General features: G+C 35.4%; 1 protein-coding gene across 1 annotated transcript in view; it reads left to right on the top strand.

The window, feature by feature from the left end:
* CFAP47 (cilia and flagella associated protein 47) overlaps positions 1-25921 on the top strand; it is a 280968-nt gene that overhangs the window by 22336 nt on the left and 232711 nt on the right. Inside the window, exons 18-26 of the mRNA XM_032100897.1 lie at positions 660-791; positions 2001-2078; positions 2613-2757; positions 4325-4419; positions 12135-12285; positions 15203-15303; positions 16413-16572; positions 21238-21430; positions 23148-23357. Of these exons, the coding sequence (XP_031956788.1) occupies positions 660-791; positions 2001-2078; positions 2613-2757; positions 4325-4419; positions 12135-12285; positions 15203-15303; positions 16413-16572; positions 21238-21430; positions 23148-23357 (1265 nt within the window). The remainder of the gene's footprint in view (positions 1-659; positions 792-2000; positions 2079-2612; positions 2758-4324; positions 4420-12134; positions 12286-15202; positions 15304-16412; positions 16573-21237; positions 21431-23147; positions 23358-25921) is intronic.

Raw genomic sequence — 25921 nt, 5'->3', positions numbered from 1 at the left:
AATAAAATCAGCATAGTCAGTAACATAAACAAATGTACCCAGCCTTTTTAACCCAGCCTTTTTAACCAGCCCTTTTAACTCTTAAGCAAAGACATGCCTGGTTGGTCTTGGTCATTATCACTTGTGTAGCTGTACTTGAAAAAGCTATCTGTTTGAAGTGCATTAGAAGAGAATAAATTCTTTTTTGTCTTTGCTAACTGTGGGTAAACGGAATATTTACTTCTAATATTATTACTGAGCTATACAGAAATGGGGCTCTGTGTCCCATCTTACTGTGAATGCCAAAAAAGAAGTGATGAATTTATTTGTCACTGAAAAAAAAGTTTTGTAGAATATTTTGAAGACTTGCTAGATAGCAAGTCTTAATTTTAGTAACTTAATGAAAACAACCCAAACCCCAGAATGCTAAGTTTCTGATTTGTAGCAAAAATTAATTCACAGTAGACTGACAGTTATATTTAGAAATCTGTTACTTTATTTCGTTTACTTGCATTTTCCCCCAAACTTCTAAGTCCAAGTTAGCATTATATGCTATGAAGGTTCTCCTTGTAAGAATGTAAAATCTTTGATAGATATATTGGTATAAATAAAACAACAACACCCAAAACAAATGAATGCAAACACCTTTTTCAATATGTTTCTTGTTTGTGTTTGTGAAGGTTCTCAATTCAAACCCACTGCCTGGAATGAAAATTACCCCCTCTCAAGGAGTGGTACCTGTGGGAGGCCTTGCTGATCTCAACATCTCTCTCACTCCAAGTGCATACATGAGTTTTGATAAAAAAGTGGAGGTATTCAAAACTGGAAGAACTTTGTCTTTTGAGTGTTATCCTTTGTGTTTATGTGTGTACATTCATGCATCTTTTGGATTTTATTTCCAGTGTTCTAATGCTTTTTAAGAATAAGGTTTTCTTGCAGCAGATCATTACTGCTGTAACCTATTGTGGTTTTTTTGGTCTCAGTCCTGCTCAAAAGTATCAAAGTAGCCTCTCAGTTTGAGCTGATTCATATTATACCACCAACAAACTGTTGGAAGTAATGTGTGATTGTTCTTTACGAGATAATGTAGACATACCTGCAGTTTTTGTAATCTATAGAGAGGCAGGATTGGAATACGCTAATGTCTTTAGTTTCTTGACTTCTTTTTGTGGTTTTCTCAGAGATGGATCTACTAATAGATTTTCTTTGGTAGTGGGTGTGCAATAAACATGTAACATTTTTTGTTTTCTGCATGCCGGCTTCCTGAGATAAATGAAATTGGGAAAAAGGATGCTATCAAGGGCCTGAACTTTTCTGACTCTGATCCTGGGTACACTATCTTCTGGGGCTGCATATATTATGCTTATTAAACCTAGTATTCATTTATTTTTCACATTTTTGCAACAGATTTAATATTCCCCAGAACAATAGTGTCTACCTTGTACCAGCACCTCTGTCAAGCAGTGTGTGTTGTGATACACATTCCAATCCTCACAGCTACTGAATCCAGCTTTCCCCTGTTGGAAAAAACCTTTTCATTCGAGTAATGCAGCCTGCTACAACATTATTTTGTCTGCAGAAGTGAGGAAGACTGGTCATTGGTTTTTGTCACAACTTTGGGTTGTGGTTTTTTTTTTTTGTTTGTTTGGTTTTGGTTTTGTTCTGCGTTTTTAATTAACAACTGTATCTATCTAGCTATATCTGTCCCAGATGTGGTATGCCACAAAGGCATGATTTGAAGCCACATGTCACTGGAATCTGTATAGATATGTTCTAGAAACGGAAGGCATTTACTTTATCTCTTCATATTTCCACAGCAAAAATGCATTATATTATAAGGGCAGAGTTATTTTTGTATTTTCGTTGCAATTTAGACTGACTCTCTCTGCTCAGTATCTGTGGGGTAGAGTTGGTTTGGTTTTTTTGTGTTAAACTTTTTTTCATGTAATTATGACAGATTTGGTGAGCTAGTTGTGTTACAGGGACCTTGCCCACAGTCCCGGTGTTGTCTCTTCACTTAGGTAGCAGTGCGGAATGCAGCACAACTCACGCTTAGGGTTGATGGATTTTCAGGGATCGCTGAAATAGAAATTAATGTGGTAAGTGTGAAGAAATTTTAGCAATTTGTAAGATTGATTAAGTATTTTTCTTTCTCTAGATGTCAAAGTGGCTCCTCTCTACTTCATATTTTTCCCAAGAAAATTATCAAAGAGAACAACTTAGGAAGAGATATTAAAACCCAAATGTACATATAACAGTTGCACTAAATGATAGCTGATGGCTTTAGTTTTTGAACTTGACAATCTGGAATAAGTATGTTGAAAGGGAGAGGATTTCTTAAGGTAGTTATAGCAAAAAATGCAGTAAAGGGAAAAGGAAGTCACTGATCTATTTACTGAATGATGAAAACTTTTCTGATGGTGTAACTGGACTTGATATTAAATTCTAAACTCTTGTGTTTTATGTCCTGGAACGATTTTAAAGATATGGGTTGTGTGAGACTATTGATTAACCAATACTTTTATTGTGTTATAAATTGTGAATCTTGCACAATTATTTTTTTTCACATTATCTTCAATTATAAATTTGACTTCACAGTGCTTTGACCCATTTTTTTTTCTTTAAACTTACAGGGACTATTTGAATATGATGATGTTTATATTGGTGGTACAAAATCAATTCCTTTTTTGCTGAGGAACAAAGGACAATCTTTTACCAGAGTGGAGTTTGATTTTTCTAAGTATGAGGATTTTAAATTGAATGCTGAAGACAATTCAGGTATTTTCTTTTGCTATATCAGAATTTTCATTAAATAAAGAATGGATAATGCTGAGAGAAAATCTGTCAGACTATTTCTGGTAGCCAAATTTTCTGATATAAGAAAACCTAAAGCAATTATTTTTAAAGTGTTGCTTTATATAAATTAAGGAGACATTTTGGTTTGCTTATAAGATGACATTTGACAAAAATAAGTATATTTGCAAAATGGCAGGTTTCCTGTAGGCTTTTTTTTCCCCCCCAATTTTTTCCCTGCATATTTTCTAAGATATAATAAAAAAGTTTGAATACCCTCTCACCAGTTAAAATGAAATGATAAAAACAAACAAACAAAGCCGAACAATTGTATGAATTTCCTATTTGTGGACTCATGGCCACTTTTTGACAATTAACCCTTTGGTTAATTCATCATCAGTGTAAGGGTTCAGACTCTTCTTTTTCCCAAAGGGACAGGGTGTCTGCAGGTTAATGACAGGGCCTCTGCTCTGCATGAATGCCCAGCTCAGGATGTTATTGGGCAATATGTGGAATTGTAGTGCTATTCTTTTTTTCTTGGTAGAGCTAGTGCACATTTTTATCCTGCACATTGTTGCTCATGGCTTTCCTTCTTCAGTCATCGCATCTCCTTGGATGTTCCACCATCATTATTCACAAGAGAGTTTTGCAGGGACAAGAGGCCATATAAGCAAAGCTGCAAACTAAGGAAATCAAGACTCTTTCTTTTGCAAGACAGTATTATAAAATTTAGTTGTATCTGTATGTTGAACTATATGTAGATGATGCAAAAAAATGATCTCCCAAAATCAGAGGAGTTTTCTTACTCTGCGGTGTGCTTCAAAGGGAAGGGAAGGGAAGGTGAGGGCTCCTAATCAGTCATCTTAACTTGGAAAAGGACTGTGAGACTCTACAACAGCCAAGCAGCCAGCATGGGATCAGACTCATTGCACATGATCTCTGGATAGAGTTTGTGCTTGAAAGCAGTCATGTGACATCCAGTCAGGTTCAGTACTCAAATGGTGAGTACTGGATGAATAGTCATCCTGGTGTTCCATAGTGGATACTGATTTCGAAGGAATATTAACTTTGCTGGAAACCTGTGCTTCTGCCAGTGCCTTAAAATTGAACATGGAAGTGTGAAAAATGAAGCAAGCCTTATTGGTAAATCTCTGAAATGTAGATTGTGCCTAAAAGTAATTAAAAAAAAAAACCAGTTTCAGCCAACTATTTTTGTCCCTGTGGTAATAGTTCATTATGTAATTAACTATATTAGCATAACACTTTTATTCAAAGGTAAATGACAATGTTGTTTTGGTTTTTTTTTGTCTGAAGTATTGTGTTCTCCCAAATGAATAAGTTCCATGAAAATTGCTGGTGATTAATACTGCCCAAATTACCTCCAGAGTCCTTATGAGAGATACTATATCCCATTGTACCTTTGTGAGAAATGCTTACCATACAAAGATGTAGATACTTTATGCTGGAGATCACTTTGAAATACTACAACTATTATAAGGTTGATATTTCATGCAATGCCATCTGTAATTTGATTATTAATTTTGTTTGGCAGTGATTGACCGTTCTTGTTCAAAGCCTTATTTGTATTCAATTAACTTAGAGGAAGGGTCGTCTTTGCAATGCTTCTTGACCTTGATGCCAAAACAGGTAGGTTTATGGAATAGTGGTGATTAAGTTAATTAAAATCATGCTCTGTGATATTCCTATGGTAGGAGAATAGAGACTTTAGATGGACATTTTAGTGTGTGCAATAGTTTTATAATTAGTAATCCAATAATTAAGAAAACAAGTTCTGAAATAACCTCTATATAACTTTAAATGTTTGCATACGTGAAGAAAACACACTTTCTCAATGACTTAAAAATGGTGTAAACTAGAGCTGAAGTGTCCTACCACACAGTCATTAAATCATTCAACAAACCAGCAGCCTCCTTCTTTTTGCAGATGTTCTTGCCTAATTTCCCAGATGACCAAGAAACTGCAGAAGTAGATAAGTTTTATGTGTCATAAAGATTGGCAAAGTTGCTTTGTGGTTGAGCTATTTGGAGCAAAAAAATTGAAGATATGAGACTTTAAGAGTTAGTTTTACACTTGAAAATTTGCATTTTATTGGCAGTAACTGTCAATAGAGCGTGCTCTAGTGAATTTTAAATCCAACCCCATTGAAAAATGCTTTGGAAGTTGAAGGTTTGGGGTTTCCACATATTTGGAGCAGAATGAACTGCAAGAGAACTTAGTCTTTGATATCATGAACCAGCTTCAGAACAAGCAGCTGGGGATCACTTCTGCAACATGTAAACCTGTTGCGTTATATGCACTTTTACAGAAAAAGAAATGAAGTTGCTAGAAAAAGAAATGAATAACACAGATTATGCATCTTGGAAGGGTCAGGAGTATTCTTTTTCCATCTCCATCCACCTCCCACCTCAGCCTTCCTGGCAGTATAAAATGGAATTCTTTTGTTCAAAGCATCATTCAAATAATATTTGCATATTACAGTCTGTGTCTGGTAATGTGATTTTCTTCTGTGTACACATGGAAGATATTGGAGTGAGTTTATAGCACATACACTACTCTGAAATGATTTTTCCTGACAGAATATGAGTCAGTAGGTTCATAAAAAAATTCCATCTGTAAAGTGGCAGGCTTTGACTCAAGGGAAAAAGAATAGTTTTCATATCTTTTTAAGTATCTTGACATTTCTAATGCAACTCTTATGGGCAAGGTAGTCAGAATTAGACTGGATACAGTGTCAGGAAAGTTTCTAATTTTTTGCAAAATGGTACCTACAGAATATCATGAGTGACCCATAATCAAACTGGAGAAACTCAGCAAAGGAAAATGCTGGCATTTTCCTTTAAGTAGGAAGGGTCAATAATGGGAATATAGGAGCAGATAATGCTGTTGGAGTAATCTGTGTGTATGGTATTGCAGGCCACAAGCTGAACAGGAATTAAGAGTAGAGACTTACCATACTGATAGGAATAATGTTAATAAAGCAAGTAAAATAATTACTCTAATCAGGGTTGATAACACTTCAGCTGCACACTTTTCCCATGGGTTGCCATCTTTAAGGAAAGAAGTGGGACAGTTCCACTTGGAAAGAAAATCCAAAAGAAAGGAATGGAAATGAGCAGAACTCTGTTACCCATTGTAACATTTGAGCTCTATTCCTATATCCTTTCCATGTCAAGTTGCAGGATGGATTAAAAGTAGAAATGTTGCTACTGACACTGCTGTAAATTGAAGTGACTAAAAAATTAATATTTCTGAAGAGTGCTGAAATAGTAGCTTGCTCTGTGTGTTTAATTTAGCTTGTCACCTGAACATGATGTTCAGTATTGCTGTTCATTATTTATGAGCATGTCCAACTGTCATTTGATACTGGTGTATACTGGCTTAACTGCAGACAGGGTTATGCCAGTTGGAAATCTGCTTTAATTGTGGTATAAATTGGGAAAAACAGTAATTCTTAAATTTGACTGGATCTATTTTATAATGGCTCTTCTCAAAGGAACCCAACCAAACAACCGAACAAAAAACCACAGCAAAGAAAAAAAGGTTGTAGAATATATTGCATCTATTGATTTTATTTTACTATTCTCTGATGTGATCCTTTTTCAATTTTTCAGACTCCAGGTTTAAGTGTTTTTCAAATTTTAAGAATAATTTTTGGCAAACAGAATTAACTTCCTTCAGAACCAAGGAAATAAAAATTTCAAAAAGGAAACTTTCTTGGGGCCTCTTATACCTCAGGGCCAACTGATAAGTGTTGCTTTAATTAAATGTTTTTACTTCAGTTTCCCTTCTCCCTGTGTGCTCAGAGTCCTTCTGTCTCCCTTTTTCCTTGGTGCTGGGTAAGCTGGAGGCAACCAGTGCTTCCCTTCTGCTTCCAGTGTGTTCCTGCCTGTCAGGAGCAGCTCATTGCTGGGCAAGACATTCCCAAGGACCCTCCCAGATTCCAACCCACTGGTACTCACAGCTGAACACCCTTGAGTTGGTGCAGCACCGTCACAGCTGGCTGGGCCCCAAGAGCACTGACTGATGTTAAATGAAATTGCCCAATATGGCATTGACTACAGGCAGCATCTGGAAGTATATGTAGCCCCCAAGATGCTGGAACATTTCTTTCATTTAGCTCCTGCAAAGTACACTACTAATAAAAGCATAGTTCTATTAAGAAAGTGGTCCAAGTACCAGCATCTCTTATTGTGATCAGAAACTCTCAGTAGTTACTGATTCTTAAAACATTTTCCTTTGGATCTGAATTCTTTATTATTCTACCTCATCTATAGTCCCCATTTTTTCACCAGATTTCTTTCCTGATTTTCCAGTTTTGAAAAAAACCCCCAAACCTCTTATCTCTAGATGTTGATCTTCCCCTGTTCAGGTTTCACAGTTGCAAGTGCTGTTTCCTGCCTCTCTGCACTTGAACAGCTGTTTCTCTGATCTCATCTCTGTTTTTCTGACAACTGCTCTTCCCCAGCTTACATCCCAGCTGCTACAAACCTTCTGTATCCCATCGGGTCACATTCTTTTCTGTCTGCCTTCTGGTTTTACTAGAACTTCCTGCTGTTGTAGTCATTACTGACAACCCTACCCTATATACCAACAAACCCCCACTATATTGATGTTTTCTTTAACAAAGGGGATACTAGGACTAAGGAAAAGTAAAAATAATTCAGGAGCACTGCTAAAAACAAAAAAGCATGAAGTTATTTTAATGTACTTAAAAAATTTATTAAAGCTACTTGAATTATTAATGTAAGGTTCCAAGTAATTTAGTCTTGAATGCAGTCTTGAATTCTGCTAAAAAACCCTTCAGCTTAACAAATGTAGTACACATATAGGAACTTTGGAGAACAGCTACAATTCTCACTAAAATATAGTATGTATTAATACATGGGACATCAAGAGAGTCTCTTAGAGATGAAGTGTCTTGGCATGCTTAAAAATAAACCTTAAAAAATGTTGAGCCAATTCCTTCAGTATTCTGAGTGAGAAAATGGAGGCCATGAATTATAGATAAGGCTGGGATGCTGCTCAGACACAGTGTAGCTGTGCCTTCCTGTTATTCCAGTGTCTCTGAAGGTGTTGGAGGTGACAGGGCTCTGCACCTCACTGCAGAGAGTTTAACCTTAGTGTTTGGTGGCTCTGAAAGTCACAGCTGTCAGTGAAAGCAGTATGTATATCTGTCTGTTTGTCTGTCTGTCTCTCTCTCTGTGTTTCTCCAGCCAGGATGATCCCCCTGCTCACAGAGGTCCTGAGGGTATCCTGGGGAAAGCAAACAAAGGAAAGTAAAGTGCAGGAGTGTAGTGCTTCAAAATGACTTTTTTTTTTTTTTTTACCCTGCTGGAAAATAACAAATTCCAGCATCTTGGAAAAAGGACAAAATACACAGCTGTGTAATAATGAAGCCTTCGAGTGCCTTTGATTGAGATAAATAGAGCAAGTCACACCTGTCAGAGCTTATTGCTTAAGCTTGTTGTAGGGAGGTGACAGGTGTTTTGATGGTTTTTTTTGTCCTTTTAAATGATTTTTTTTTTTTTAATGAAAGAACAGATTTGTGGTGGAAGAAGTGAATTCTGTGGAAAATCTGCAGCTGTGGAATTACAGGGTATTGTTGGTGCATCATCTCTGACTATATACAAAGGAAAGATTTAATTTTATTGCAGTGCTTTGAATGATTGCTTTGAACAGCAGTTACATTATTCATTGTGGAAGCTGCTTATCTGTGATATAAACCTGGGGAATTAAAGATTTCAGTATGTTTTAAGGAAAAGCTCCTGTTAAATTTGAGGGAAGGCTGGGAGTGTATATTGGATTCAGTTGCAGGACATAAACCCTTGGCTTTGCAATTAGGTTTAAATTTGAATCAAACTAATTTTTTTAACATGTGTTACATTTTGTCTCCTTGTATCACTGCTGAATTTATGTTTTAGAGGTATGAATAAAGAAAATTTAAAGTCAACCTTTACACAAATGCTTCAAGATACTTGAACAATCTGCATGGCATTATATAAGTACAAGAGTATTATTATCTTTTACAGATGTCTTAATGTAATTTCAAGTAATAAATTAGCTTGTTGATTTATGTGCAATTCCCTGTGAAGCTGTACTGTGGAAGTACTGCAATTTTGGAGAGATGTCACATATTCTTTGTGCTAAACACACTATGGTTTCTGAATTAGCGAAATTTGTATTCAACCTTGGGAATATATGCTCCATTAGAATAATAATTAGAGAATTATATTTTATTCTTTCTAAGATATATTATTGCCTAAAGATAGAAATGAAGTAACTGCTTTGAAAGTGTTTTTTGAAAATAACAGTATTTTTTTCTGCTCTCAGATTACCACCTGACAATTGTGCTTCAGTTTATTTTTTATCCATCAGTTTTATATAAAATACTATTTTACTTGTCATGTTTGATGGGGCAGTTTTCCCCCCTTTTGTTTCTTGTCTTATACCAGGTATTTAGGGCTAAGGCAGGAAGCCACTCAGCCATGTTTGCTCCCAAGTGTTGAGCTCAGAGCTACCAAACTCTTCATATCAAACCTATTTCATATTCAAATGAGTTTTGGTAGCAGAGCTTTCTTAATCTGACAGAATCTTTAAGATAAATTCTATTTGTTTATTAATTCTAGCAAAAAAAAATTGAAGGTATTTTAAAATGCCATCTAAATAAAAGTTAACAGGAATGTTATTTTTATTTAAAGAGTTGTTAACTTCTTGTGGCAGCCCAATCAAGCATCCTTTTTCTGGCATCCTTTGGAGGTGTTCCATGTGAACACAGAACAAAAAGCTCCTTTGTCTCACCTGTCTTTTTAAAGCTTCTTTTGAAGTATTTTAATTCTAAGACTCTCACTTTGTAGATGATGGCTCCTTTCCAATCAATGTGCATAAGCAGTGTACATCAGGATAGGAAAAATGTTTCTTATAATGATATTAACCAAGAGGAATTTTTGTGAAAGAACTCTCTCTAGGCTGCTTCCTTCCTGCCCTTCCCATGTTCATTGGTGTGTGAAGTTAAATGCCGCTTCAGGAAAATATCTCAATACATAAGTAACTATAAAGTATTCATAAATTATCTAAAAAGCAAGTATAAGTCCATTAATAGTCCAAGGATTTATTTTTAAAATATTGTAATTAGTTTTTTAAGTGTGTAATCTTGCAAAAGAGGAAATTTTCTGTTCGGAGTTTGAAAAATGAAATGTTAATCATAAAGAGGTTTTTTTAATATTTATAGAAAGAAACATAATGACTCTACTCGCAAGTTGAAGTCCTAATAACTGAAATGAATTTTTAATTCTGTTTCAGCAATGTGTATGTGTATGAATTATAATATGATTTCTACTTATATAGAATTTTTACAGGATTTTTCATGTATAATGTAGTTTACATAATGTGCAGTTAATGTATGAATAAAATAAAAGATCTATGATTTGTTCGCAATTATATAAATACATTTCTATGAGTTATGTTGGCTCTGAATTTGCACCATTGTACTTCATAGCAAAAGTAGGTTTTCAATAAACATCATGATCTACAGGTAGTAAATTGAGTGTCTTTCACGTATTTGCTTTTGTTTGCCAGTTCTTAGAAAAAAAACCCCTTGTTGTATAGTAAGACAAAACCAAATTTTCCTGATAGTTGGGATGAAAAACAGGTTTTGATTTGCTGCTTTGGGAGAGGGATAAAGGGATTCCATCTTTTGGTTTCTGACCTAAATGTACCAGCATTGGTGAAGAACAATTGCAGTGCTAGACTGCACTCCTTTGCACAGCCAGTGCTGTCATTATATCTATAATAGACTAAACATTTTAATCTCACCAAACTTGAAAAGCTTAGTTTTGTTACATCTATTTTGAAGATGTAGCTTGATGAAGTATTTTATGTGGATGACTTGAGGTGATAAAAATAGAAGAGTATATAAATCAAAATCAAATCAGGAGATTTTCACTCAATTTTTTTATGACTTATCTTGAGGATTAGTTACTAAACATATTAAATGTTAATTTTGAAAAGCCAGTTATATGTTATAAAATCTAATCATTATTAGATTTGAAGTATCAATATAAAACAAGGGACTGTGGTAATCTTGTGGCAAATCTTGCCCTCATTTCCTGCTTTCCTTGAGCTAAGCAGAAAAGAAAATGTTCCACAAGGCTCAGCACACACCTCCCTCTCCAGGAGTGTGTAATTGTGTGTCACAGACCATGCTGGAATGCCAAACACTCCCAGTGCCGTGTGCTTGCTTCTCAGTAGGTGTTACAGCTGGATCTGTGCCTCATGCCCTGGCTTAGGACAACTTTGGTTTTCTTTCCTGTCATTTATATATTCCACTTGCTACCACAGATGTGAAAGTGAAGAATGACGCATTATTTTCTGTGGTTTTTGAAAGCTTTTAAATGATTCATAACATCCTTATATAGCTGGTGTTACTGCTTTTGCTAAGCAGCATGAAGATTTTATAGGTCTAATTCCTTTTTGGAGATTTCAGTGGCCTTCAAGGTGAAAACAGAATTTGAAGGACTCTAACAGTGGTTTTAGTGCGGAAGTTTTGGGGTTTTTTTCCATTACCTTTATTAAGGTTATCCATGCCTTTTTTCTGGAGACCATGCTACCTTAGGATGTTGGTCCTTGGAAAGACACAGCAAGAGGCAAGAAATATCTCTTTGAAAGTGCGTTTTGAAATACATGTGGGCTTTATAATGCACATTCTGTCAAAGAAGAGGATTCTGTACAAAACACCATCTTTTAAGTTCTAAACCCCACTTGGGAATGTGATAGCAGAGATAAAATGAGGATCAAAATCACTGGAATTTAGACTCCTAGAATTCAGTGGCATTTAATGACAAAGGTTTTAAGACTAATTTTTTCCCCAAGGTTTCTCAATTTTAACTCATGTTTCAGCTTTGATCTCAGAGCCCATTTTGTTTATGCTGGGTGTACTGTAATGGTTGACCTTTGCTCTTCAGCCTTTGAGAAAGGCTTCCATAATTTATGTAGCTTTGTTTTCCCTCCTCTTTTCTCACATCTGGGCCATGGCTCCAGTCTTTTTTCACTCATGAGAATGGCAGGAGTGGAACACAACACTATGATTTACCAGAAACCTTGTCTGTAGCTCTGCTGATAACCCTGATACTTTTGGTCATACAGCTTTTCCAGAATGGGGGGAAGAAAATACCTGAGCACTGCTTACTTAGAGAGCTGATTCTGAGTTCTAATAAATTAACACCCAATATCATGAGCAGGTCCAAAATTGCAATAATTCTGCCAAAATAGTAAACCACTCAGATGGTTCAAGAGGTACCTATGATTTTTTTGGGAAAGTGACCACAATTTTTTTTTTCCTTTAGGTGGCAGTATATGACTTCATTCTTCCAGTTGTTATTCCTCAGGCCACTTCCCCACCTCCAGCTGCTCCCGTGCCTCGGACACACGGTGCCCCTGTGCCTCAGCCTCCCCTGGTGAACATTGCTCTTCCAGCCTGTAGAGTCAAAGCAACTGGTGGGTAAACCAGGGCCTTAAACACCTGCTGGAGACATATATTTAGAGTGATATTTTTGCTTTGCAGAGAATTTCTATTTAATTGGAATTTGTATAATTTGTACATTTCTTGGAAACTTGCAAAATTTTCAATTTGATCTGTGTTTTTAAATATGCTTAGAGCTGAACTTTCTATGCCTAATCATGACACGTGGAGAAAATTAATTTTTGTGTAGCCATTTGCCTTATATAAAACTAGTTTACCAAAACTCTTTTTTGTGTCTAGCCATTTATTAGTATTTCTAGACCTCATCATGCAAATCCCAGTGATTACAGTAGTTCCTCTGAAAAGTGTAGAAAAGTAGAATGTCATTCATACTCTTTTTTAGTCTTTTCCTGTCAAAACTAGGATCTCTAGCTGTATTTAAAACTCCTTTAAAATGCCTCTGAATGGCCCTGATCCCATCTGGTTTGTCAGAGGTTGTTAATAGCCAAAGTTACAGGCCATTTGCCTGCAGCAAAGAAATTGGTATCTTATATAATTTTTCTCTGCTTTGCTCAGAAATAATTTGTGGTTCTCTTTAGTCTCCTGTCTTATTCTTACTGTCATGTAGATCTATAAATTGTGAATATTTGAGTACACTGGGTTTCCTAATCTCAGTTTTTAATGTATAATCACTGTTTATTTGAGATAAGAGTGAAGTACGGAGTGTCTTTCTAGAATGATGTTTGTGTAATGTTTAAACATTTTGGGAGCACTGAAGAAGGCTTGGCCAATTAAATGCATAATGTGGGGTAAAAGTAACTCTAATTTATTGGGTTTTGTCTATATTTGTTTTTCTCTCCTTTGTTTTTCTCGGTAACTTTAAGTCTTTTGAGATCTTTTAAAATACCAAAGAAATCTGAGAGCCCTTCTTTAGATCCTGTCATGAAAGTAAATTCATAATAAATGTTTCTAAAATATATTTAATTTAAGAACATATAGAATAAAGGTGAGTGTACATATGTATATGAGATTATTAGGTAACACATCTCTAAGTAAAAATATGAATCCAAGCCACAAATTTATAGTGCAGAAGTGATTTTATTTCCTTCTCCTTTTTTTGTGGAATAGATGCAGTTACTAAATCTCATGGATAATTGACAATCTTATCCAAATTTTATCACAAATTTGTATTTCTCCTATGTAGAATTTCTTCAAAGTACATGTATAGGCCAACAACAAGTAAACATAATATATAAATAAAGATTTAGTACTTTCAATTCTAAGAAATAGTTGAAAAAATAAAGTGTGGCTTCTATTGAAATTTGAGTATTGAAATTAAATTCTTATAGGGAACCTTAATGGTTTGGGAGGAGGGAGAGAAGTCTAAATAAGTGTCTTGACCACTCAGTATTTCAGATAATCATATGGGTGCAGGCAAATAGCCAAATTATTTTTACTGTTAGAAAAAGAACTTGATGTGATTACATTTCGATGACTCAAAAGTTATGCCTGTTATTGATTCCTTTCAGATTATCATGTTAAAAGCTAAAAATGAGTAAGATGTATCTTGCAAGTTCTAAGTTTTGATTTGATAAATATTTCTAACTCTCACTGCTGGATGCTTTATGGCACATTCGTTTTCTGCTCTTACAGTTTTTATTTTCCTGGGATAATTTTTGTGGTTGACTGCAATTCAGACTACATGGGACAGTGCGGTTGGATTAAATCAATATCTTATATCTGCTGATTATACTCAGGGTTGTTCACCCTGAGTAGAGAATCACCCTGATCTTGGGGTAGTCAGACCAGTCTTTTAACTTCAGTGGAATCCATATGTTTTCAATCCATCAGGGATCTGTTTTTTGATTTTTTTTAAAAACAAAGTTTGTAGACTGTCTCAGTACCTGGGAAGGAAAGCAGGTCTCTTACTTAAATACTTCTAAGACTTTTCCCTCGGAAAGTGTCTATCTGTATGTAACAAAGAACTGAAAGAGAAAAATCCCAAACAAACCAGGACAGAAAACTCAACTGGAAAGGATACAAATCTAATCTCAGAGTGGTACAAAGGAAAAATTTGTACTATCAATTTAATGGCCTCATGGGAGCTGCCATATATTTTAATAATCCATCTCACTTTTTTTTTTTTTTTTTTTTTTTTGGGTAGATAATCTCCTTTCTTTCACAGAGTTTCAGTTGTGCTGTGTTCTCCTGGTACAGGGAGTTTCTGAGAGCTGAGGACTTTGTGAGTGACATGGTTGCATATTGGTGGAAGGGTTCCAGCAGATTCTGTTCCTACTTTGAAACAATACTACTTTAGAGAGTTTGTATGCCTGTGATTTAGAGAAATAAAGATAATGTTGTTTACGTAATGTGATATATGTGATCAGGAAAGTCTAGGTTTTTTAGGGGGGAGAAGAGAATTCATCAACACTGGGCATGGAGCAGACTTGCAGATTTTAATAAAAGGATCCTGTGTGCTTGCTAGGTTCATTTCCAATGTTGTTTCCAAGAAGTAAGATGAGGCTGTGGGAACACATACCTTTGTTTTTCTAAACCCCCACTTTAAAACTTCTGCCTTTGTGGTGATTCCTTTGTTGCAGCTCTGTGAAATTAAGAGAAATGCTTTTTTATATAAAATCTTCCAAGTCTTGTCTAATGATTATCATCAGAAATTTAAGTGCATTCATCTGCAGTTGGAAGATCATGTGGCTCTTGTGATATGAAGGAGAGGTGCCATCAGTCTGGTAGATATAAAATTTAAATAATTTTAATGTGACTAAAGAATCATAATAAGACAAAGTTAAATTACAGTAATCATGTATATGGGAGCAACAAAAAGGGGAGAAACTTTTTTGCTAAACATGTGCAGAGACAGTGATTTTATGAATGTACTTTGAGAAAGTATTTGTCAAATGATGCTATATAAACATTTTAAATTTTTTTTTTCAATAGTACTTCCACCACTATTGGAGTTCTCCTCAATGGAATTTAAATTTGAACAACATTCAAGTAACATGCATTTAAATATTGCTGATGGGCATATGAACTCTCAGGTAATGACATTGTCATTCTTATTTTGTTCAATTTTTGATTTAATGTTTGTCTTTTAATCGTGATAAATTTTTTCCCAAAATTTAAAATTTGGCTTGTACTAACTCTGACAATATGAGAGTGTGGGCACCATGAGAAATTGACCATGAATTCTGTAAGAAATAGATATAAACAGAATAATTCTGAAGATTTTCTGCATCTGCCTGTACCAGTAAATGAGACAGTGATGGTGCCAGGATGCAACTGATTTGTGCCATGATGGGCCATACAGTGAAACTGCTGTCCCAGTGCCTTGTGTGGTACTGACTGTGCCAACTGACACTCTCCCAAAAAATTCCTTGCCATGACTTAGGACTTAATAGGGAAAAAAGGCACTAAATAGAATATTTGCGACACAGGTAATTTGTATGAATGTAAAACATACCTAAAATAGTTTATTGTTTCTAATTCCTGAGGGCTTTGGTTGTAAATTATAAAAGTTGGGTTTGGCAATGATGGAAACACTTGAAATGCTTTTTCATGTTCATTTAGGAAACCATGATAATACAGAGTCAAGGCATTTTCCTGGCTATGGGTGTTTCAAAAGCTGAGAGAGTAACTCTGAGATAAAGGAATTTAATTTTTTTTTGTTTGTTTGTTTCCATTGTCATCTTATTGAATTAAAAGAATGGGTTTTGAAAACCTGTTCTGAACTTCTTCCATTTTCAGCATCTCCACTTGTAAGTCTAGATGTGAGCCATGTGTTTAGTGCTTGCTGTGCTTCATTTTTGTCAGGAATAAGTCCTCAATTCTGTTTGGCTAAGCACTCCCACTGTGATGCTTTGATCTATTTGCCTCACATAAATGAGGTTTTTCCATTCTGGAAAGAAAGTATTCTCTTTGTGAATGTGGTGAGTGACTGGAAAGCATCTAGTCTGTGCAGATAGACATACTCACCTTTGTGCCTCACAGATATAATAAACTGAATTCTTCATTGCTTTCTAGAGCTGTCTTGATTTCCCTCTGGTGTGTTCACAGAAAGAATGCTTTGGAGAGAGTAATGTGAAAAGTATCGCGGTGTTTGCTGCTTTCCCTCTTTCAATATCTACTCCTTTTCTGAAAATATTTACAGACCCTTATCCTGAAGAATATCTCAAAAGACAGAGTGAAATGGAAATTGAATTTTGATGATGTAGACAAAAATATAGAAGATGGTGTTTTTGGATTTAGTCTGAAGACTGGATGTCTTGGTAGGGGAGAAGAAGTCAGTATTGCTGTGTTGTTCTGCCCTCGTAAGTAATTTTATGAATTCTTCTGTAGATAGTTTGGCCATTTTCATAGGTATGTTTAAATGGGGTTTTATGATGAATCAATACTAGTACTTTGATCAACTTAAGGTTTTTTTGGTTCTGAGAAAATAAGACAGCTGCAGACCTAACAAAAAGCATGGAATCACTGTATTTGAAATTCCATTATTTGAAAAGTCGCTTTGCACATAGAAAGCATCAGGTTTTTCACAGATAAACCATCAAGGACTGGGATAGCTGTGTCATTTTCAGTGCTGCTCCTTCAGGTGCATTTAGGTTGACTGACTTAGGTACTAAAGCTTTCCAAGGGTAATTGGAATGCTTGTGAACTCTTTTCTAAATAGCCATAATTTAGATAAGAGCAGAAATTTCCTGCCTCAATGAGATATAAAATAACTCGTCTGTGGTATTTTTTTGGAGTAGACTGCTCAGGCAATGAGTCCCGAATAAAAACATATAAAATAGATTTCTAACAAAATTTGGGAGCATGCAGGAAGATGGCAATCAACCACATAACTCCAGAAAAGGAATGCAAGGATAGGAAAATTAGGATTCTACTTTTTTCCCAGCCAAGTGTTTAGAGTAGACAGTGAATACAAGATTCATAGATTCATAGGGTGTAACACTGTATTTTTAGCTGATAAATCCCACCAGCAAATGCAGCTGATACCTACAGAACCCCATCCTGTTGACAGTTTCAGTGCAGTACTTTTGGGGCTGCAGCATTGTCAAGTTGTTGTGTCAGTTGGATCTGATCCTGAGGCAGCAAGTCAGCATCCCTGTGCTAAAGAAAGATGTTGCTGTTATTCTTTATCATAGCATTGAAATCTGTAGCCTCAGTTAATCACTGGAAACAATTTAATATAAATAAAGAAAAATATAGATAAAAGACTCTTTCCATGACTCTGTATGATAAATTGAGAGGACTGCATTAAATATTGTTCTGTAAATGTTGTGAATATGTAAGAGCAGTGCTTAATTGCACGTGTTACTTGGAGTTGCTTGTTCGTTGCAGGCTGGGAGGCAGAGAACAACATAAAAATAAAAGCCAATATTTTGAGTTACTGGATAAATTGTATGTGTAAATGCAGATGTGTATATACATAAATATGACTGATAAATTACTGTAATTTGAAGTTATCTGTATTTTTGCTATGTTCCCATATATTTTGTTTACAGAAAATCATAAGTAACTGTAAAGATCAGTTACTCCTAATTCAATGTTCTAAGTATTTTCCCATGATTTAGCCTACTTGTACTGTGCCTTCAATGAATATCCATCTTGTAAGAGAGCATTAGATACGTCAAAACCCACACAGGAGACCTAGTTAATGAACATGGGGTGCTAATCATGTTCAGAGGTTTGTACTGGAAAGTTGTAGTATATGGGGGGTGAACAAACCTTAAAATGAACTTCGAGTGTGCATTAGGGTAATTTATTTAAGTATGCTGCAGCAGTTATGATAGAGTACAAAATGGTGCAATGTTTAATTAAATGAAAGAGTTTGTGTCTGTGGTAAAATGATGCTACTTGTTAAAAAAGTATTCTAAAAACAGAGATTTTCAAGAACTGAAGACATATTGATATGATCCTCTTCTGCTGTTTTACAGTACAATGCATTAACAGTATAAAAAATTTTCACTATATCTAATTGTGGTATGAAAAAAACTTATCTCCGGCAAAGGAAGTTACAATGAATTTGTGCTTTTGGCTTCACTTACTAGGAGTTCAGAGCCCCTGGAAGATGTGATGATGGCGTAATGGGCACAAATGATAACTTTGATAGATTGATTGTGTTGTCTTTTTTTTTTGTCTGCAACAGCAAGATATTAACTAGCTGTGATCTTTACCAATTTCTGTGAAGAAATTAGTTCACTTTTGATTTTTTTTTTTTTTTGTAGGACACCTCTAAGTTCTAGCTATCTGTGGCTTTTTTCTCTTTGAAGTCTGTATTTCAGTGTATGCAAATTTCTCATTGGTATCTATTTATGCTGAAGGGGAATAGATGCAATAGCACCTGAATTATCATAAGGTCTGAGGCAACTAAGCTAAAAATGTAGGAGCTGCATAACCATCTAATACAAACTTAAGAGGGTGAGAAGAGCAGATGGTGTTTTTCCTTTTTTCTCATACACTAAAAAGACCAAAACCCATGCTATTACAGAGTTAATATTTCTGGAGGAGAAAAAGAATTTCCCATACAGTTCTACAGATTTTGTTAGTCCATGGCAGCTCTAGATTGACAGATTTGTAAGTATCATCAAATGTCCCTAAAGAAAATTTTCACATCTGCTGGACTAGAAATTAATGGTGGTATATGAGGATGGTAACAGCAGCCCAGGCTTTGACAGTGGTCATGAAAGGTGTGAGGAGTAGAATAAATTCTTGACTTCAGCTGTCAGTTTAGGACGTAATTCTCATTAACTTCTAAGTAATTTATTTAACAGGAAATATCCTGAAAACCTTGGTCCTATATTCCAAAATAATGAAAAAAATCTTAATAAAGGACATAATTCACTTTTTTTTTTTGGTCTTTGTGGCTATTTTAAATGGTCATGGTATTGCAATGTCCTGGTGTTTCTGACATAAACAATAATTTATTGGTTAACATACTATGCCGGATTTTGATGTTAGTAAATGTGTGGAGCCATGCACAGAATGATCAGTGATGCAGGATAGACACTGTCTGTTCTGCTCTTTGAGTGAGTCAGGGATTCTATGGCATGGAAAGTATAGGTGGAAAGTTTATATGAGAAAAGCTTAACACTACTATTTTCTAACTTTGAAACTGTGGTTAATATGAATATTTTGGAATGTGAGTTCCTGAAAATTGCACGTTCTTTGGTACTGACATACGCTTCTGTACTTTTCTTCCTTCACTACGTTCTATCCCTATGGTATTTGTTGATTGTGGGCTTTCACTTCACCTTATGTCATACATTTATTGAAGAAAGGACACCAGAAGTGCAATTTAGTTACAGCACAGTTGTAGGACAGGCTCACATGTGGGAGTAACTTGTATAGAACATCCTGTCTTACAAGCTTGTAAGAAATACAAGCTTGTTTGGCTCTTCATCCATCTCTGTGACTTTTTTCTGTTGCATCAAAACCTAGACGCAGAATCTTTTTAGCCTTCTTAGCAGTATTGCCTCCTAAAGTTGATTTCCATGTAACATGGGCTTAGTCAGATGTTGCAAACAGTGCAGCACGTTCCCATTAGAGCTGGTTTTTGCTTTGCCATTTTCCTGTGTTCTGGTTTGAAATGAAGGGACCCGCAGGTCATGTTCTGGTGACATAACAGCTTCCGTGACACTCTTCTATTGTCACCTCCATTAAGAAATTTAGCTCTTACAGGAAGGGAAAAAGACAAAGTACTTTGAAGGCACTGGATTTTCTTCTTTTTGTATGTAAACAGTGACAGCTCTTTCGCAGGCTTTGAAAGTAATGATCTGAGATAATCTCAGAACACCCTGTCGTGTATTTTGTTCAGTGACACGTGTGTTCATACAGACACATAAAATACAGAATTTGGTTTTGGCTATCTTCTCTTAATTACTAGGTTAGGATGTTTCCATACAGATCTGATTGAGGGGAATCAAAGGGAAAGGTGTTTTTTTCTCAAAAATTAAAAGATTACACTTTTTTCAGTTGTTTTACAACACATCATTGCAGATTTATTTCTAAATCCAGGAGTTGTTCATTAGTTTGCCCTCAAAATTGCTGATTTTGCTCACTCTTCAGCAGGTGGGAATAACTGAAGGTTGGGTAAATGGCACTGCATGGTTTGGAATATCCTTTTCATTGTGTAATAGCTGTGGAAGGAAGCACTTTGGTCCCTGTATCAGTGAAAAAAAATGTGTTTTTTTATACTAGGGAAAACTGCCTTGCAGCAGGAGGCAAGGTGGCCTGAGAAGGGGCAGAACACAAGGACATCTTTATCTTTGCTGTTGTCATGTCCAGCTGTGCTGTAGAGAACACCTGGAGAAGGATATTGGGTCATCCCTTCCCTTTTTTTTTTGGTGGACATGGCAATGTTAGGGTTGCAGTTGGTGTATCTTACAGACTTTTTCAAAGCTAAATGGTTCTCTGAAATAGCAGATGCTCTGAGTGGAGGATAGAACCTCCTACTGGCCTGTGTGAGCTTACTTGGCCACACTGTAGGTTTTGGAGCCATCTTTGAAGTGTAGTAATTGCCCTCTTAAAAGGCACCAACTTTTCCTTGTCTTGGCAGTCAGATGTTCCAATAGTTACTCCTTTATAGAATAAGCATTCACTGTTTCAGTTAGTGTAATTCAAAGTATGACTGCAATTCTTAAAATTCTGCAGTTGTATTGATTTTATATATAATGGACTATTAATGCAATAAACTCATTTATTGCAGTTAGAACTCAGATTTAGAAAAAATTCTGACAAGTTAAAAAAATGTGAATTTCTGGTTGCTGCAGGCAAATGTTCTGAGCTTTTTAATAAATATTCTTCTGATACAATATTTATGTTATGTTAAACTACATTTTGAGAAAGGAAGCAGTACTAAATTAAAAAAAAAATTTAATAACAAAAAAAAAATCCAATCCCAAACCTCTTACTATAACTCTTTTACATGCCTGTATGTATGGTAATGTATGTATTTTTAAAAATCTTTTCAGCAGCTTGTCCTGGGACATATACATCTGAAATATCCATGTATCTAAATAATAATCCATCACAATACAAACTAACACTGTCTGGCAAGATGAGGTCACCAAAAATAAATTTTCATCCCCCCTTTTTAATGCTGATGCCAGTTCCTCTGGATGTGGAAACTGAAGCAGTCGTCACCATCATTCCACAGGAGTTTATAAGGTAAAAATCTCAAAGTAAATTTATTACAGAAATCTCGAATAATTCTTGGTTTTTTTCACTTCTGAAAAAGTGAATTAATTTTTGTTTGTGAAGGTTAGTATTTGTGGATACGATATTGCTGCTAGCAAGAATTTTTCTTGCTTCTTTCCAGTCCCGTGAGATACTTTTCTCTCTCATGGGATATTTGCAGAGTTCTATAAACCATGAACACCTGCGACCTTGCAGAGCTTTGTTTATGGTACAGTAGAAAAATATTTTGACAATGGATATTTTAGGATTTTAGCCAATCACCCCCAAGGGGTGGCTGATCCTTTGTCCAATTAGACTATGAAGAAGAAAGTCTATAAAAGAGTTTGTAAAATAATTAAATAAATCAATCTTGCTGCACAATTCCTGCCTGCTGGATCTCTCTCCTCCACCCTACGGCTGCAGGATACTGTAATAAGTATTAATTTTCTGGTCAGCAGAAGAATCTGCATATTTAAGAGAATTAATGTGGTTAATACTGTTGTACATTCAACAAGCCCATGTTTTGTCTTCAAACATGCCTGCTTCATGAAGTGTCTATCTTCTGATATCTTCACTCCATGAATTTATATCAGAAATATAAAATTACTATGGATAGCAAAAACGTTAAAAGCAGAGACCTACCAGGATTTTTTGTTGCATTTAACCAAATACTAAGGTTTTATATCTTGTTTCTATTTTTCACATTGTTATAAGATAAAATCTTTGTTATTTTATTTTCTCTACTTCACAGGTTTGCGATTTAGCTACCTGAACAGTTGGTGGGGTTGCAGTTTTTGGTGTTTTCTTTTTTTTTTTTTCTTTCTTCCTATGTATGGTTTTATTGAAAAGGACAGCAGAAATGTGTTAATCCTGCCACTTGGTACAATAAAAAATCCATATATTTCTTATTTTTCTATGGATCACTCACTTTATCCTGTTACTTGAATTTAAAAGAGAGCCTTTTTGTAATTGTCATATAATGTAGCATAACCCAGCATCATAACTATTCAAATTTTTAAGATAAAACTTTTCTGTTTGTAATTAGTAAAGAGCAATAATATTTGTTTGTTATGCTTTTGTAGGAATCATTTCAATTCTAGAATTAGAGCAAAGATTTCCTTTTGTTGTAAATTAATGAAATTACCTTCCAGTTATTATTGTCTTGTCTTGTCTGAGTTGTACTGACTTATTACAAGTGATTCGTCTGTTGTCAGTAACTCAGTGGTTAAAATTAAAGGGGTTCCACAGGGGGCTGGACTGACTGCTTGTTCTTATTTCAGAACTGAAACCTACAGCCACATAACTGGGGAAAGCATCTTCAGTGTCGTCACAAATTTCCCCTTAATATTTCTATTTTATAACTTGCTTTTACTTATTTGTGCAATAATGCAGTTTAATGAATATTAATGAAAGTTTTAAGTTTCAGAAACCTATTTATGCCTTTTGTAGCAGTTAGTAGGAATTGCTCCTCATTTAAATGTTGAGATATTGTGGGTCAGCATAGAATGTTCAGATACATACAAAGAAACCACACTAGCATCCAAATGATGAAAGAATTAGATTTTCCTAATTAGTTTCATTTGATTTGCACTTTAAAACTAAAGTTATTATTCTGTATTCAACTGTGAAAGAGTTTTGTGAATGTGTGAATCAACTTTATTACTGCAACCCTGTGACCACAAACACCTACTATTTGTGTTTAACACAGGCAATCACGAATTAGAGTTAAACTTCCTGAGCTTGAGCTTGCAGATGGTACCAGGACTTGCCCTTTTTCTGTGCAGTTCCCAGAGGGACAAGATATTGTTCTTTCATCAGATGGCACAGCTAATGAACTGATCTGCCACATCAGCTTCAAATCATCGAGGCCAATGTCATTGCTGGGGGATTTGCTCTTCATTGATCAAGAGGAAAACAGGTAATGTGTGCAATTCAAATTCACCTGGGGGAAAGTTCCAGACTGACCAAGTTGGATATAAGGCACAGAACTCACAAAGGTTGGGTAAAGGAATACAAGAATCACTCTGAAAAAACTGAAAATGGAAGATAGATTTTTTTTTTTTTTAACTGAATTACAATTCAAAACTAAAATATTCAGCTTTGATTTCTAAGGTAAAATTCATCTAAGTGTCCATCTTAGGTCTTGTTTCAAGATCTCATTCATATCTACTGGTAACTCATCTCTTGTTCATCCCTGCCAGGGATGGGATGAGAGGGTGTATGCAAGAGGAAGAAAGATAGCCACTGTTGTGATTAAAAGTCACTCCTGTACTTACTATTTTCACTAAAACAAATATTTTGAGGGTTAAATAATTCCCCCCTGCAGCTTAGAGGAGGCTTTTTTCTAAACATAAAACTAAATTTTATATTATTTTGATGCAAATGTTATGTACCTTTAAGGTTTTGCTGCTCACTGGGTTAATATTTTATATTTTTCTGTATAGATTGTTGGCCAATAATCTATTTCTTATTAATTTTATTTAATTTCAAGATTTAATTGTTTTGTGGGGTGTGATTCATAAATGTGTGTTAAAGCTTGCTGTAATTACAAGAAAAGGATAATTTAAGCTTATGATGAAGTCTGAAATGTAGCTTCTGAGCAGGCACAATATTTAGTGTTAATAACTTTTTATATGATGCACTAGCAGCTTCTCAAACCTTGTTATAGAGAAATAAAAATTTCTCCTGTGTAATAAAATTTTTTCTATATTTGCCATTAAAAGGAAATAAAGAATATGATCCTCAATTTAAAGGCAAACTGAATGTATTTTTAAAAAAAGGTAGCAAATAAAAGTCATCTAAGTAACCTTAACAGCCATTCCTGCTCATGAGGGTGAAAAAATTCATACTCAGGAATGTCATATCATCTTAGAATTGCTGCTAGGTTTTAAAATGTAGTAGTAAAGTATTTTTTAAAGGACAGAACTCATAGCAGCAGTTTGGTAATTTGTATGGGATTTCCTGACAGGCAGTGGAGCAGTGTGTGGGCTGTAGGAGCAGGTGATATAAAACCTGAGCAAAACTGGATGAAATAACACAGCATCAAAAATAAAGGGATTATGTGTGTGTCATTGCTCAGAGTGGTAATGTTATTCATATTGGCTTTCAGAAGAAATTTTTTTTATCATAACCAGAAAAATCCTTCTAACTGAAGGAGTTAGAAAAGTCTGAGGAAGCACCCAGTTCTCTAATCCTGAGCATTTCCTTATTCTTCTAATAAAGTCCATGATAATTTATCCAGACTTGGATACATTTATCCAAGTGTGAATAATACTGTTAGTATTATTATGTGCTTTGTTATTGCACTCTGTTGTAATACGTAGCTGCAATTTCTTGTTCTCTGCATACCTTCCTCTCATTCCTGCCAGCCCCCATGGGAGCCTTGTGCAACGTGTTCAAACTTCAAACCTGATTCAACTAATTATCTAAGCATTTGAGCAATTTGTTTCAAACTGTGTAACTAATGAACTTAAACTGTTTTGTTAATTTGAGTCTTTTAGAAAGACAAGATTTCAGGGTATTCTTGATCTTTGATACTAAAACAATGAAACCTATAGCCTTTTATAACACTTATAAAAGCTAACTGGTCTTGAAAAAGTTCCTGGACTGTTTAATAGGCCATGAAATCTCACAGTATCAGTTGCTGAAGATGTATTAATTTTTCAGGTGTTCTCTTTTTATATTTCCATTTATAAAATGGTAATATGTACTTTAAAATGATTTGAACTAAACTTTTGAACTTCAACTCATATTCTGTGTTCTGGGATTTTCTTATTAAAATAATCAAGTCAAGATTTTCATAGGTTGGTAGAATACTGAATTCTACAGCAACTTAGAACAAAAGCCTTAACTTCTAAGCAGAACTAGTTCTAGGCATATTTCAAAGCAGGAGCATTGAACAGGCAAACACTCTATGGGGGTTGACCCTGGTTGGATGTCAGGCACTCACCAAAGCTTCTCTGTCACTCTTCTCTGCAGCTGGAAAGGGGAGAGAAAATATAATAAAAGGTTCATGAGTTAAGAAGAGAGATCATTCACCAAATACCATAATGGGCAAAACAGACTCGAATTAGAGATATTAATTAAATTTATTACTGAAAAAATCAAAGCAAGATAATGAGAACTAAAAGAGAACCTTAAAAACACCTTCCCCTCACCTCTCCCTCCTTCCTAGCTCTACCTTTCCCCCCAGCAGCGCAGGGAGACAGGGGGTAGGGGTTATGGTCAATTCATCACACATTGTTTCTGCTTCTGCTCAGGGAGAGGAGTAATTCCCCTGCTCCACTATGGGCTCCCTCCTGTGAGAGACAGTTCTCTGTGAACTTCTTCCATGTGAATTCATCCCATGGACAACAGTCCCCCCAAAACTGCTGCAACATGGGTCACTCTTCCCTGGGGTGCAGTCCTTCAGGGACAGCCTGCTCCAGCGTGGGCTCCTCTCTCCATGGGTCTGCAGGTCTCTGTCGGGAGCCTGTTCCAGCA

Source organism: Corvus moneduloides, chromosome 2, assembly GCF_009650955.1.
Source record: "Corvus moneduloides isolate bCorMon1 chromosome 2, bCorMon1.pri, whole genome shotgun sequence".
Taxonomy (NCBI): Eukaryota; Metazoa; Chordata; class Aves; order Passeriformes; family Corvidae; genus Corvus; species Corvus moneduloides.
The sequence above is the reverse complement of the archived record's forward strand: the minus strand, read 5'-3'. Positions and strand labels throughout refer to the sequence as shown.